This window comes from Lineus longissimus, chromosome 5 (assembly GCF_910592395.1).
Source record: "Lineus longissimus chromosome 5, tnLinLong1.2, whole genome shotgun sequence".
Classification (NCBI taxonomy): domain Eukaryota; kingdom Metazoa; phylum Nemertea; class Pilidiophora; order Heteronemertea; family Lineidae; genus Lineus; species Lineus longissimus.
In genome coordinates, this window is record NC_088312.1 from 15,610,451 (window position 1) to 15,625,168 (window position 14,718).

At 47.9% G+C, this 14,718-nt stretch overlaps 1 protein-coding gene across 7 annotated transcripts in view; it reads left to right on the top strand.

Moving 5' to 3' along the window:
* Nucleotides 1–14,718, top strand: part of LOC135488063 (protein kinase C-binding protein NELL1-like) — a 137,236-nt gene that overhangs the window by 109,336 nt on the left and 13,182 nt on the right. For all 7 annotated transcript variants that reach the window (XM_064772454.1, XM_064772457.1, XM_064772456.1 and 4 more), the window contains 5 exons: nucleotides 9,487–9,627; nucleotides 11,287–11,397; nucleotides 11,969–12,051; nucleotides 13,694–13,864; nucleotides 14,432–14,665. In XM_064772454.1, coding sequence (XP_064628524.1) covers nucleotides 9,487–9,627; nucleotides 11,287–11,397; nucleotides 11,969–12,051; nucleotides 13,694–13,864; nucleotides 14,432–14,665 — 740 coding nt within the window. The remainder of the gene's footprint in view (nucleotides 1–9,486; nucleotides 9,628–11,286; nucleotides 11,398–11,968; nucleotides 12,052–13,693; nucleotides 13,865–14,431; nucleotides 14,666–14,718) is intronic.

A 14,718-nucleotide genomic window follows, 5' to 3' on the forward strand; every position in this document is an offset into this window, starting at 1 on the left:
TACATCTAACCACCATACAGTATATGTCACACAGGTTTTTAATTTGACCTTCTTGTCAAGGTCACAGAGGTCAAATGGCGTAAATTGGCCATCAGGCCGTAACTATGGCACGTTTCTTAACTGCAATGACTATTGATCACAAATTAAGTACACATGTACCCCTTGGTCAGGTGATCTCAGGTACCGAAGTTTGGTGCGATCTGATTTGCCATTTGGCCTCCAGGGAGGGGGCCAAATCCTAAATTCTTCAAAACGCCATTATTCCTAGTAATGACTTGCCCGATTGGCACCAATTTTATATCATAGGTACATCTAATTCTAACAACCATTCAATGTGTCACCCGGGTCTTCTTTGATTTGACCTACTTTTCAAGGTCACAGAGGTCGAATGTACTGTAAATTGGCCATTTTGGGGAAATTGTAATTGCTTGGACCTACATCAAACCTAACACTACATGACACAAGACCATGCTCTTTATCCATCTTTCCTCCACATGAGGTGAGCACAATGGCCCTGGCCATTTCATTATAACTTTTGTGGTTTTTCCGATAGAAAATCGGCGTAATGACATCTTTATTGCCGTCTTTTCTTACTTCTTTGGGTGTTCCACCCTTTGCTCGAGGTCCTTTTACGGGTGTATCGGGGATTCATAGTCCCCGGCCCGGTTCTTCCCCGTGTCGGGGTGCGGGTAGTTCCGCCCCCATTGGGCCGGACCCTTCCGCTCCCGGGATGCCTTCCTCTTCTCCTGGCACTGCCGGCAAGGAGACGAAGAAGGTGAGGAGAGGGGCGCAGCCCTCAAAGGGAAGGGGGTCTTTGACCCTCTCTCCCTCGCCCCCCTCACGGACCCCCGCTAAGCGACGAGGTCCATGGGGCTCTGGGGGGGTTTCGACCCCTCCCGACCCCGAACCCCAGGCCGGGCACCCCTCTTTTGGGGGTGTGCCCCCTGGGGAGGCCTTGGGTTTGAGTGTTGGTGACCCTGATTCAGGGACACTCCCCAGGGCTAGCCCTGCCCCCTTTCCAGGGGGCACGGCTCCGGGTGGGACGCTGGATGTTTTTTCGTCCCGATCCCCCCGCCGACGCCCCCACCTGTCATGGGTTGGTGAGCAGCGTCGCCCCCGGTGAGCCGCCTGTTATTTCAGGCGTGCTCACCGTCCCCCTCCGGGGTTTGCGACGGGGTTGCGGCCGCTGTCCTTGCCGGCGGCAGCTCGCTCTGCCAGCGCCACGGTTGAGTCCACGGCCACTCCGGGGATCCGCCACCCCTTTGCTTTGGGGCGGGCTCGTCTGTCCGACCCTCACTCTGTGAGTCGGTCGTCTCTTCGGATGCCCCCTGGCGGGGCAAGACCGGTTTTCACCTTCCCCGGTGTCCTGCCCGGTGTGGGCAGGGGGTCGGTGATCGACCACTATTCACGGCCGAGGGGCCCTGGTGCCCCCCCCTGTTATGGGTGCCGTCAGACCATCCATTTCCCCGGTCCGACCCCACCCTGCTCTGTCGGGTATGTCAGGGTTGACTGGTGTGGCTGCCGATCAGGCATGCCCCCTCCCCCCCTCCTGTGTCTGCCCCACGGGAGTCCGATTTTAGCTCTGAGCCTCAGCCTCTTGCTTCCTCTCTCACGGAGGAGCAACGGCAGTTGCTTAGGAGTCTGGCGGACCGCATGGAGGCTGCCAACCTCCATGACAGGTCCTCGACTCGCCCGGCCGAGAGGCCGGTGGCTTTTGACTTGAGTCATCAGCCAATGAACTGTGAGTTTAGCGACTCACAATCTTTATCAGTCTCTCAGGCTTGTAACCCCTCTGGGGGTGAGGACTCCGACATTGTCGCGAGTATGCGCGACTTGCGCGCTCTTGTTCGGCAATTTGTGCCACAAGACACTTGTCCTCTCCCGACGGTCAACCCCGCCCTCGGTAAGGTGCCGTTCGACTTGTTCAGCGACGCCTCCGAGCAGGAGTCGGATGCGGTCCCTGACAGGGCTTTTCAAGAATTGCCCGCGTCTTCGGCCCTGATTAGAGCCTCCACATGATTGGATATGGCTCTCAGGGATACAGCGCCTTCTTGCGGGGGTCACCAGCGCGCCCTAGTCTCGACGCTCCCGTCTACGGGGTTGGGTGCCTGGACTCAGGCTGGGAAGCGATTCACGACCGCTTCCCCTCCAAGCCTGTCCTATAGACCCGATTATTATCGGGTCTCACCGTCGGGAACCGACCGGGTTTCACTGTCGCCCCTCAAGGACGACATCCAACTTTCGGGTTTGGTACCCCCTAAAGTCCTCTCTTCTACGGCCTTAAAGGATGCGAAGAATGACGAGGCCCTGGCTAAGGAGACCCAGGCGGTGTTATCTTACGCCGACCTGACTCTGTGTGCTCTTACCAGGTCTTTAGCCGCGGATGCCTCGGAGGAACAGCGCATTCTCGCCATGTCCCTCCAGCAGTCCCTGCAGCATGTTAGTGATCTGACTGCTAAGCAGGCGGCTAACGGCGAGCTAAAACGCCGTGACCTGCTCATCGGGGGGTTGAGCACGGTCAGGTCCCAGTTTCTGCGGGGGGGCATTAAGAACCGCTCCATTGAGCGGCCCTTTCTTGTTCCATGACTCCCTGCCTGACACCATGGGGGCTCAGGCACAGTCGGATCGCCTGATGGAGTCAGTCTCGACTCCCAAGCGGCCCCCCCTGTCCGCGTTCCTATGAACAGGCCGCGGGCAGGGGACTACAGGTGGGGTCTTGACGCCCCCGAGGTTCGTCGGCTCCTCGTGGGCCCTCGTCCTCGCGTGGCTCCTCCTTTCGTCCCCAAAGGAAGGCAGAAGCTACGGCTCCCTCTCGCCGCTCCAATAAGCGCCACCGCTCCTCAGGCAGGGGCGGGAGCGGCGGGCAGCCCAAGCGTCCCTTGCAAGAGAAGGGTCGCGGGGGCAAGCGCAAGTGACTCTTTAGTCCTTCCTCCTGCGCCTCCAGGTGGTGCCCCCACAGTTGGCGTCGTGGGTGGCAGACTGCGACACTTCGCAGCCTTTTGGGACCGGTGGTGTCAAAAAGACTCCCCCGTGCCGGATATGCTCCGACACGGTGTCCGATTGGACTTTTCCCGTCCCCCCCCCATGACGTCGCCTCCCACCCCGGTGTCCCCGCCAGTAGACCCCGTCGGGGCTCTTGCCCTTCGATCGGAGGTCCTGTCTCTTCTCAAGAAGCAGGCAGTGGGGCTGGTGGACAACCATTCCTCCGCAGGCTTTTACAGCCACGTCTTCTTGGTCCTCAAGAAGTCGGGGAAGTGGAGACTGGTCATCGACCTGTCCAGCTTGAATCGGTTCCTTCGGGTCCCCAGCTTCAAGATGGAGACAACCAGGTCAGTAGCGGTCGCGGTGCAGCCCAACGATTGGGCTATCTCTCTGGACCTTCAGGACGCGTAGTTACACGTCCCGGTCCATCCAGAGTTTCAGCCCTTCCTTCGTTTCTTCTTCGAAGGAAAGGTTTATCAGTTTCAGGCCCTTCTTTTCGGCCTGGCTTCTGCTCCGCTGATTTTCACAACAGTCGTCAAGGCGTTTGCCGCGCCTTTTCACGCCATGGGCTTAAAGCTCCATTGCTATCTCGACGACTGGCTGCTACGGAACCAGGCTCATCGCCGTCTGGGAAAGCAGGCAAAGTTTCTGCTCGTCACAACCAGACAGGCAGGGTGGTTGTTAAATTGGAGCTGAATGCGAGCTGGACGCAGCTCGGGATTATGTCTTCGTGGGGCTGCGATTTCGCACACGAGAGGGCCTGATGTCCCCCCTCCGGACCGAATTCGCAAGATTCGGTCCTTGGTCGGGAATTTTCGCCGTCAGGACAGCGGACCAGGTTCCTTTTGGCCACCTGTATATGCGCCCACTCCAGCTCCTCCTGCTGTCAAGTTGGCGTCCATTCACGGGCTCCCTCGACCAGCGGATATATATCCCGGAGTCCCTCCTGGGGGAGGTGCGGAGTTTCTGGGGTTCGAAGACGGAGCTCCTCCGCGGAGTGCAGCTCAGCCCTCCATCACCCCAGATGTCCCTGTTCACGGACGCCTCCCTTTATGGTTGGGGCGCCCATTTGAACGAAGGGGACCTGACCACCAAGGGCACGTGGTCAGAGGAGGTTGCGCGTTTCTCAATCAATATCCTCGAGATGCAGGCTGTCATCCTGGCCGTGAGGGCCTTCACGTCTCATCTAAGGGGTCACAGGGTTTCTCTTTTCTCCGACAATTCGACGGTGGTCGCTTATATTCGGTGACAGGGGGGGGGACGAGATCCGACACATTGTGCCGTCTCACTTGGGAGCTCCTGTAGCTGTGTCGCCGCTTGGATATCCAGCTCCTCCCCCGTCACATCCCCGGCAAGAGAAATATCTTGGCTGACGCCCTTTCCAGGTCGGACCGTCTGGTCCAGACAGAGTGGACCCTCCATCGCGAGGTGGTCTCTCGCCTGGGGGCCCTGTGGGATGCTCCGGTCGTGGACTTGTTTGCGACTCGGTTGAACAAGAGGTTCCCCCTGTACTACTCACCCCTTCCGGACGGGGAGGCCTTGGGAGTGGACAGCCTGTCGGCCTCCTGGGACGGCCTCAATGCTTATGCATACCCGCCAACCCCTCTGTTGCTACCGGTACTCAACAAGGTGGCCTGTTCACGGGTCAGACTTTGTCTGATAGCACCGTGCTAGCCGAACCAGGCCTGGTTCCCGGTTCTGCTGGAGCTGCTGACGGATCACCCCCGCCGCCTGCCGGCGTGGGACCATCTGCTTTATCACCCAATCGGCCGGGTCTATCATCAAGACCCTTCTTTTTACAGGCTTCACGCCTGGAGGCTGTCGGGTATTTCCTCCGAGAGAGAGGCTTTTCGGAAGACGTTATCCGTAAAGTCGCCCAACCTCAGAGACAGTCTATCCTTGATTCATACGATAGCAAGTGGGCTGTCTTTCGAGACTGGTGTCGGGAGCACGGAGTTTCTCCGGTCGCTCCCTCTCTTCCCAACTTCCTCGACTTCTTGAATTTTCTATTCACGGCCCGGAAGTTTTCGGTTCAGAGAGTGAAAGGTTATCGCTCCGCCGTTTTGGTCACCTTAAAGCTGACTGAATCGTGGCAACCGTCTTTGGATGACGCTGTTTCATCGTTGCTTCGCAATATGTCTTTGGAGCGTCCTCGCTCCATTCAGCTCTCCCCCAAGTAGGACCTCTCGGTGGTCTTAAGGGCTCTCATGAAATTTCCATTTGAACCCATGCATCAGGCAGATTTTAAACATCTAACCTTTAAGACCGTTTTCCTGGTGGCTTTGGCCACGGCACAGCGGCGGTCTGAGCTCCATGCTGTAGCCTTTTATAAATTGGCTTTCACTGAGAGGGGCGCGGTCCTAGAATTTGTCCCAGACTTTCTGGCTAAAAACCAGGCGCCGCACACCTCCAGGCGCCCGGGTTTTTATCCACTACGGTCTCTAGAGACCTTCCGGACAGAACTCTCTGTCCTGTTCGGGCATTAAAGTTCTATTCTAATAAGACTAAGGAGCCTGCTGTTCACCTAGGCAGGAAGCGCCTCTTTTTGTCTTATAGAGAGGGGTTTACTAGGGAGATAGCTGCAGCCACGGTCGCCAGATGGTTGGTGGCCACCATCCGGATGGCTTATTCTATTACACTCGTTTCTCCAGAGCTTCGTCGCCTAGGCGCCATTACGGCCCACGAGATTCGGGCCATTTCTTCTTCGTGGGCCGAGTATAAGGGAGTGGCGCTGAACGAGGTTTTAGATGCGGCTACGTGGAGTTCTCACTCTACATTCTCCCAGTATTATATGTGCGATTGGTCCAAGTTAACAGACGGTATGCTGTCTCTTGGTCCAGTTGTCGCTGCTCAGCACGTGGTCTAGGTGTTTCCCTGCCTAGACCACTCGTCGATTTTCTCTCCTGTTGGCTGTCTTGTCCTCCCTCCTTTTTAAGCGGGGGGGGGGTTGTTCTATAGACTGTCGCCGGGTCTTCGGGCCTGCACATTCGCCCCGTCCAGCTGTCCTAGGGTTCAGCCGCCTAGGACTTTTGAGAGTTAGTCAGTGAGGCCGCTCCATTTTATTCTGGGGCGTGCTCTCCTTCTTGTAAAAAAAAGAAATGTTTTCCACATTGTGTCTCTTGACGATATGTGCTGAGCTTGTGCCGTGTTGAGGTGGTTTTGTCCCCGTCTAGGAGGGGATGGGTTTTCCCAGTTATGCTTCCCCAAGCATTCTTTCTCTGGGTCCCCTGGTCTCACCCGTTGGGTTCTGCTGCGCAGCTTGGAGACAGTTCACTTCACTACATGGTAAGTCACCGTTTACCCTCCTTCCTTTGGTTGTTGGTATTCGATGCAAAAGTCTGACCTGGGTAGAGTATGAACGACATAAAATTTCCATTTCCTGTGGAAATGTCATTTTATTAGTTCATACCTACCCAGGTCAGACTACCCGCCCTGCCTGTCCCCACAGCAACGGGACTAACTCGGTGCGCTCGAGTAATAAGTACTAGTGATGGCGGCTCACACGAGGCAGAGGCTGTATAGGGGCGCCGCCTAGGTGTAGCTAAGCGAACTAGCTAAGAGATTTCTATTATAAATAGATTATTTCTTCCTCGGGTGTGTCCGAATGGAGTACACATGCAAAGTCTGACCTGGGTAGGTATGAACTAATAAAATGACATTTCCACAGGGAATGGAAAATCTATTATCATTTCCTACTCTAGAGCAAACGCAAATAAACATTCCCCTGCTCAAACCAAGTATTTTCCGTTTCCACAGGATAACTTTTGGATAGCTTTTTTGCATTGATTTCATCACTTGGTGGTTTTGTGGTGTCGGTAAGGGGAAGGTTTCTTTCGGTATTTGGTGCGATGAGATTCTCTATTTTACTATTATGGGGGAAAACTAGCTTCTGACAAAACGATTTGAAGATGGAGATCCTTTCTTCTTGTATATTCCAAATTCTTAAAAATACAGCATTTATATAATGGATAGTTACAGTCACAGATTGGCGAGTCCAAATCTGGTGTTCACAGGCTGGAGTCCAAGACCTGAATGACCATATACAATCTTTGATTTACCATGAAAACTATAACAACACAAAATCACCGAGGAGACATAATACAAACTTTGACAAATCAAACATGTTTCTGATTGAAAGACTTGTACTAATTACACTTGCCAATCAAGCGTCTCCAACTTGTCTGAACATACTTGATTAATAAAACAATGACCTTATAGTGAAAGAGTTAAACCCTCAGTAACCATTGTTTTCAGAATAAGCTAACTAGTTTTGTGTTTTGACATGTACGATATGTCAAATATTCACCTTAAACATTATGAGAAATGATAACTTGTAAATTTGTACTTTTGGTGAAAAGTACACCATGAAATTACTATTAGGCGGCTGTCAACCTTTTTCGGTTTCCACACAATAACTTGAGAATGTCTTTTGCGATTGATTCTATTTTTTGTGAGAATATTGGGGTGGAGTATGGGGAGGTTCCTTTCGATAGCGGGTGCAAAACAATTCTAGGTTTTGCCACTAGGGGGCCATCAACAGTATTTTAATGATATTTTCGTTGCTGCAGAATAACTTGAGAACAGCTTTTTTCATTGATCCCGTCTCTTCGTGGTTCCTTGCTTTTGGGCAGGGGAAGGTTCCTTTTGATATTCGGTGCAATGCAGTTCTCGGTTTTGCCACTGGGGGGGCTATCAACGTTTTCGGTTTCTACACGATAATTTGAGAACGGTTTTTGCGATTGATTCTATTTTTTGGTGAGATTATTGGGGTGGAGTAGGGTTAGCGGGTGCTAAGCGATTCTCAGTTTTGCCACTAGGGGGCCATCAACATTTTTCGTAAAAATTTTTCGTTTCCGCAGGATAACTTGAGGACAGCTATTTTTCATTGATCCCGTCTCATGGTGGTTCATTGATTTCGGGCAGGGGAAGGTTCCTTTTGAGATTCGGTGCGATGCAGTTTTGCAACTGGGGGACCGTCAAAATTTTCAGTTTTGTGCACGATAACTTGAGAATGCCTTCTGGATTGATCTTATTTCTTGTTGGAGTAATTGGGTGGAGAAGGAGGAGGTTCCTTGCGATAGAGGGTGCGATGTGATTCTCGGTTTTGCCACTAGGGCGCCATCTCCGTTTTTCATGAAATTTTCATTTCCGCAGGATAACTTGAGAATGGGTTTTCGCATTGATTTTGTCTTTTGGTGGTTCTTCGCTGTCAGATAGGGGAAAGTTTCTTTCAATATTCGGCGCGATGCAGTTCTCGGTTTTGCCACTTGGGGGCCGTTAACATTTTCGATATCAGTACAATAACTTGAGAACGGCTTTTGTGATTAATTGTATTTTTTGTGGGAATATAGGTTCCTTTTGACAGTAGATGCGTTGCGATTTTCGGTTCTCGGACCATCCCAAAATGTGGAAGGATTGGCAACTAGCACAGTGAGGGTGGGGTGATTCCACTTATTTTGCCAGTAACCCTGACTAGGATGTCAACCACCTGGTCATGGTTACACCACTCCCCCCCCCCCCCTTCAAAATACATTCTATTTGGTTTATCGCCATTTCGCCTACAATCATTTCGCCTACAGCCATTTCACCTACCGTCATTTCGCCTACAGCCATTTCGCCTACCTGCCATCTTCGCCTATTTCTCATTCCGCCTACTTGCCATTTCGCCTACCTGCCATTTCGCCTACCTGCCATTTCGCCTACTCGCCATTTCGCCTACTGCCATTTTGCCTACATACAGAAAATGCCATTTCACATAATTCTGAATATATTTGTTTTAAATCCTCCATATTGATACCAGTATCAGTAAAAAATATAAGTTATCAGGCCTTATACCTACTGTTGCAGAGGATTTGCAAATCCACCACATTTATTTGGTATCTGTCAAAAATATATGTTTGGCCCTTTGTAGGCCTACTGTAGCAGAGGATTGTATCCCATTTCCCTTTTAGAGTCCCAATCATCATACACTAATTTGTTGTTGTTGAAGCTCTAATTTGGTTACTGGATTAATTGGATCACTATAAAGTGTGTCACACAACATAAGCAAACTAACTAATTTTCTGCTTATGTATAGTGATCGTACTCCTATCTGCCAGCTAAAAATTTGCCTCAAACCGCCTCTGTTCAATACAAATATCCAGAAAGTCCTACTTTCCTTCCAATTCATAAAAAAACAAAAATAGCATTAAAAGTAGGCGAAATGGCTAGTAGGCGAAAAGACAAGTAGGCGAAATAGCTAGTAGGTGAATTGGCAAGTAGATTAAATGGCTAGTAGGCGAAAAGACAAGTAGGCGAAATAGCTAGTAGGTGAATTGACAAGTAGGTGAAATGGCTAGTAGGCGAAATGGGTAATAGGCAAAATGGTTATAGGCGAAATGGCTGTAGGCGAAATGAATGTAGGCGAAATGGTGATACACCTTCTATTTACCATGAAAAAAGACCTGGTTTATGCCATGCTTTGCGTAGCTCTTGTTGATACAATATTTTATTTTCTGTCTTCAGACATCGATGAATGTGCCCTTGGTCTGGATAACTGCCACAAGAACTCACAATGTGTCAACTTGCCAGGATGGTATTATTGTAAATGTAAAGAGGGCTACTCTAGCCGCAGAGAAGATAACAGATACGGAAGGCTTTGTCGAGGTATGTTGATAATTCTAAAATACCTGGATTCAGAATGAACCAAACTTTAAAGTGTAAATGCACTTTGCGCGAATGAAGCTTGGTTTTTAACTCGGCAGTTATGGTAAGGCAACCATAACCACTTGGGTTGGTGCAAAATGTAGAAGCTGTCAAAAAGCATTTAAAACCACATTTTTCATTGTCTAATTTGAGATGTTTTAGAATAGAAATTGATACCTCACTGATGGTATTGATTGTCTCACTAAAACCCCTCAGGTGGAGCTGAAATATTGGCCAAAACCTCGGCTCTGCCTCAGTTTTGGTCTACATTTTAGCTCCACCCTCGCGGTTTTGGTGAGACAACCAATACCTCCTGTAAAGTACCAATTCCATGCTTTTTGGCTCACCATAGGGGAGTATAAAATACCACAGTGTCTGTCGTCGTCGTCCGCCCTATGTATCATGTTTCAACGTTACTCAACCAATAGAACTATGAACTTGAAACATTGTACATAGGACCCCTAGGTCAGGTGACCTCTGACAGTGAATTTTGGTCCGATCTGATTTTTGACTCGGCCAAAAGGGGGCCAAAAGTGGAAACCTGAAAAGTGTGATATATCTCTCAGAAGTGACTCATCTTTGATATATATTTTCTGATACAATGTAGGCTCTCCTAGCATCACATGCCAGACAGGTTTTTGATTTGACCTAATTTTCAAGGTCACAGAGGTCAATTGGCTTAATTGGCAGTTTGAGTGTAACTATGGCATGTTTCTTAGCCCGCTAAAGCTAACAACTTGAAACTTGGTACAAATGACCCTCTAGGTCAGATGACCTCTGACACCGAATTTCGGTCCAATATGATTCTCGACTTGGCCACCAGGGGGCCAAAACTGAAAAAGTAAAAAGGGCAATATCGTGTTTATTTAGGGACTTGTTTTCAATATTATTTTTATGGTAGGTACTCCAAGCAAGGATACATCACATGTCATACTGATTTTGATTTGACCTAAGTACTATACTTGTAGCATGTTTCTTAACCAGCATGAATTCCTAACCACCAAATATCTGTGAGGTGAGCACAATGGCCCCTTGGCTTTTCATTTATTGGTTGGTCTTTTGAGCAAATTTGATCTTATATAAAAACTGAATTTTTTTTTGAGATTTACCGTCTTTGAGAACTGTTTTATAATCTCCAGAGAGAATTTACTTAAATAAACCTATCATGATATTCATGCCCTTGAAGAAGCAGAATTTGTTATTTTCAAACTTAGACACTGAAACATTATTGTTACGTTTGTAACATATTACTCTATATCAGCAAGGTTGGGTGTTTGAACTGCCTTTACTCTAACTGAGTTGTTTGTGTGAATGTCAAAAACTTAATCGAATGAAAGATTCCTGTTTGAACAATTTACCTAACTGTTGGGGAGAATGTGAACTTTTTTGTGCGTCCGAGTAAGATACCCGAGTATAAGGCCCTGGCAGGTACATATAGCCTCCTGGTCAAAACTGAACAATCTCTATTGACTAACAGTCTTGAACTTCAACCTTACAGTCACAAGGTGGATGGATGCCTCCACCAATATGATAGGCCATGGGATTGATTTCTGAACAGATATGGTGCAAAAAAAAACGTTTCGAACCAGAATCATGATCTTTTCTTGAAAAATATTCCAGATGTGAATGAATGTTCTGAAGCAAGGGATAGCTGTCATCGGAGCAGTCGATGTGTCAACACAGATGGAGGCTATGTGTGTTCTTGTGACGGAAAGAAGCACTGTTCACAGAGTAAGCTTTCATTTACAACTCCCCCCTCACCTTTAACTTGTTAAAATGAAATATTACAGGCGACAGGAGACAGTAAACAGTTCATAGCCTTTCTCTTGAATCTCACATGAGAAATCCTTTATAAGTCGTTGAGTATTATCTACAAGAGAAGAGAACCCTTGGGAAAAATCCTTTATTCTTTGTTATTTGTTCAGGATTTCTTGCTATTTGATAATTCTCAAAATGCCGGTGCATGCAGCTTATACAGCACCAGAGCGGTTGCCCACAGCTTAACTCTTTCAGCCCTGGGGGATTTTTTCAGTAGTGAAAGTACTCATGGGGAATCCCGCTTAACGCTCGACACGCCATCTAAGAACAACTCTATACACTGAATATTGTCTGCTGATCTATCTGATCTAGCTGTAGAATGGCTGCAGATGACGTGATGATCGCTTTTGGATCGTCAATCCACGATGTTTCTTTGACTATTGAGCCTGCCGAGATACATCGCTGTGGCTGACAGAGTTAAACACCAAGCAGCAGTTACTTGTGAGCGGAACTGTAGTTTATGTAGTTTCTGTTAACTTTTCAGATTGTGTCTATATGGGATTGGAATATGCCAATGGTACCACATTCAAGAAACCGGACAAGAATTGTCACATCTGCTCATGCAAAGTATGCTATTCATATTTAGGATATTTCATTAGTAGTATCAAGAACTCGTGCTTTATTTCAGAGGTGCCTGAGAGGCTTCTGTGTCCCTAAGAGGGCCATCGCCGACACACAAATAAGTCAACCTAATTGGTTCACTGTAGGGAGTCTATACCATACCGCAGTCTCAATAGTCCGTCGTCCGTCGTCCGTTGTCCGTCATCTGTATCGAATTTCAAAAACAGTTTCCTTAACCACTGAAGTTATAAGTTTGTAACCTTGAACACAGGACCCCTAGGCCAGGTGACCTCTGACACTGAATTTTGGTCCGATTTGATTCTTGACTTGGCCACCAGTGGGCCAAAAGTGGAAACCTAAAAAGTGTGATATCTCTTATAAATGATTCGTTTTCGATAACATTTTTATGGTAGGTTCTCCTAGCATACATCGCATATCATATGGGTTTTTGATTTGACCTAATTTTCAAGATCACAGAGGTCAAATGGTGCAAATTGGCCATTTGAGTGTAACTATGGCACGTTTCTTAACCGCTAAAGCAATGAACTTTAGATTTGGTATATATGACTCCCTACATCCGTCATATAACCTCTGACACCCAATTTGGTCTGATCTGATTCTTGATCTGGCCACCAGGGGGCCAAAAATAAAAAAGGTTAAAAGATGCAATATCTCACGTATTAGCGACTTGTTTTTTCGATAACATTTTTATGGTAGTTACTCCAAGCAAGGATACATCACATTTCATATGGATTTTGGTTTGACCTATATACTATACATGTAGCATGTTTCTTATTAACCAGCATGAATTCCTAATCATCAAATATCTATGAGCAGACTATGGCTTCTGGCCTTTCAATTCATTTTGATGATCTGTTATCTTTGGTCTCATGTATCACATTGACATGGTCAAGTCTGGCTCTGTGTGCAGTGCTAAACTCCATCTCATTATGTACCCCTGCTCAACGAAGTTGAGATGGGGGCATAACGTTCTTAGCTGGTTTCCGCATCCACACTCTATTCTGCTCAATAACTCAAGAACCACTCGTCTGGTGGATTTGCAATTTTTGTGGCATAAAGGCCTAGTGTCTTGAAGGTTCCCTATTGATTTTGGGCCCAAGCCCAAATCGAAGATGGCTGCCAGGTTGCCATCTTGGTTTTTTGCATTCCGCCCCATAACTCAAGAACCGATTGGGTGACAGACCTGAAACTTCTGTGGTGATCGATTTTGAGCCTGACACAATATCCAAGATGGCCGCCACGCCGCCACTTTTATTTTCCGCATTCCACACCATGACTCGAGAACTGAGTGAGTGACAGACCTGAAGCTTCTATGATGTTATAGCCTAGTGTGGGGGAGCTTCCCTATCGATTTATGACCCGACACGAAATCCAATTTGGCTGCCAGGCTGAGGCTGCCAGGCTGCCATCTTTCTTCTCCACTCCACAACTTCAGAATCAGTTTAGTGACAGCCAGAAACACCTCTGCCCTTTGAGCGGGGGCATACATTGTGATTCGCCTCAATTGCGTTCTGTTTAGTTAGGTCTAGGCGTACTTTGAAACTTTGAGGGGGATATTTTATTCGTTTCGTGTGAGCAGACCTGCTCGTGAATCCAGAGCTTTTCAATTTGATATCTTTTTTTGCAGAGTGGTCGAGTTGTGTGTCAGTCGGAGCCCTGCGACTGTTCCTCTCCTACTGTCAGCCCTGACTGTTGTCCTCACTGTGTTCATAATGCTCACTGTGCCCACCCAGACACACAGCAGATCTATCAAAATGGAGAGACGTGGCTTTATGATTGTGAGATCTGTGAATGCTTGGTAAGACTGTTAGCTTTCTACACCAGGTGTTATGGTTGACAAAAAAAGAGAGAAAAAGTGTTAAAGTGGCTTCCATCTATTTTTTTCTAGTTGATGATTGTCCCAAGGGGATTAAGGAAGGGATAAGGTCTGATTCCAATACAACAGTTTACCCTTGTAGTTTTCCACTTTAACATGCTTAAATGTGGTCATTGCCAAGCCAATAACCTGCATTGCAGTTATTCCAATGCTTTTAAAATCTGTGCGGTGTCCCGGTTTCTCTGCTATATAGGGGAAGCTCAGCTTGATATTTGCACTTTTTATGAAACACATATTAGATAATCATGTTTGATCCCCAGAACTAAGTTTTTTGCATTCATTTCTCTGCGTTTCAAACGTAAAAGTAAAAAGTAAAACCATTGCATATTCATCAAAGACAAATTAAGGTTTTCAAAAGTGGGCCTCAAGGTGCCATCCGTCTTTGCTGAGTGTAGGGTGACTGATCATTGTTCTCATTGTGGTTGTGACCAATAGGATAATTATGGTATTCCCAGTATGTAAACTACTTCTCTCCTTTTTGTTGCCCAGGACGGTGAGGTTGACTGCTGGAATCTCAACTGCCCAGAGCTAGCTTGTGAGAAGACGGTTCAACTAGAAGGCGAATGCTGCCCGAGATGTCAAAATGATAATCCTTGCCAGCGACCAGCCCGCAAGCATGACAACACAAGTGCTACTTGTAACTACAACACAACTTCATATAAAGATGGAGCTACTTGGCATTTATCGAGAAGTCATCATGACTGTACACTTTGTGAATGCAGGGTATGTCGATTGCCTCGAACTTCATAACAGTTTTAAAGTGGTCAAACTAGAGC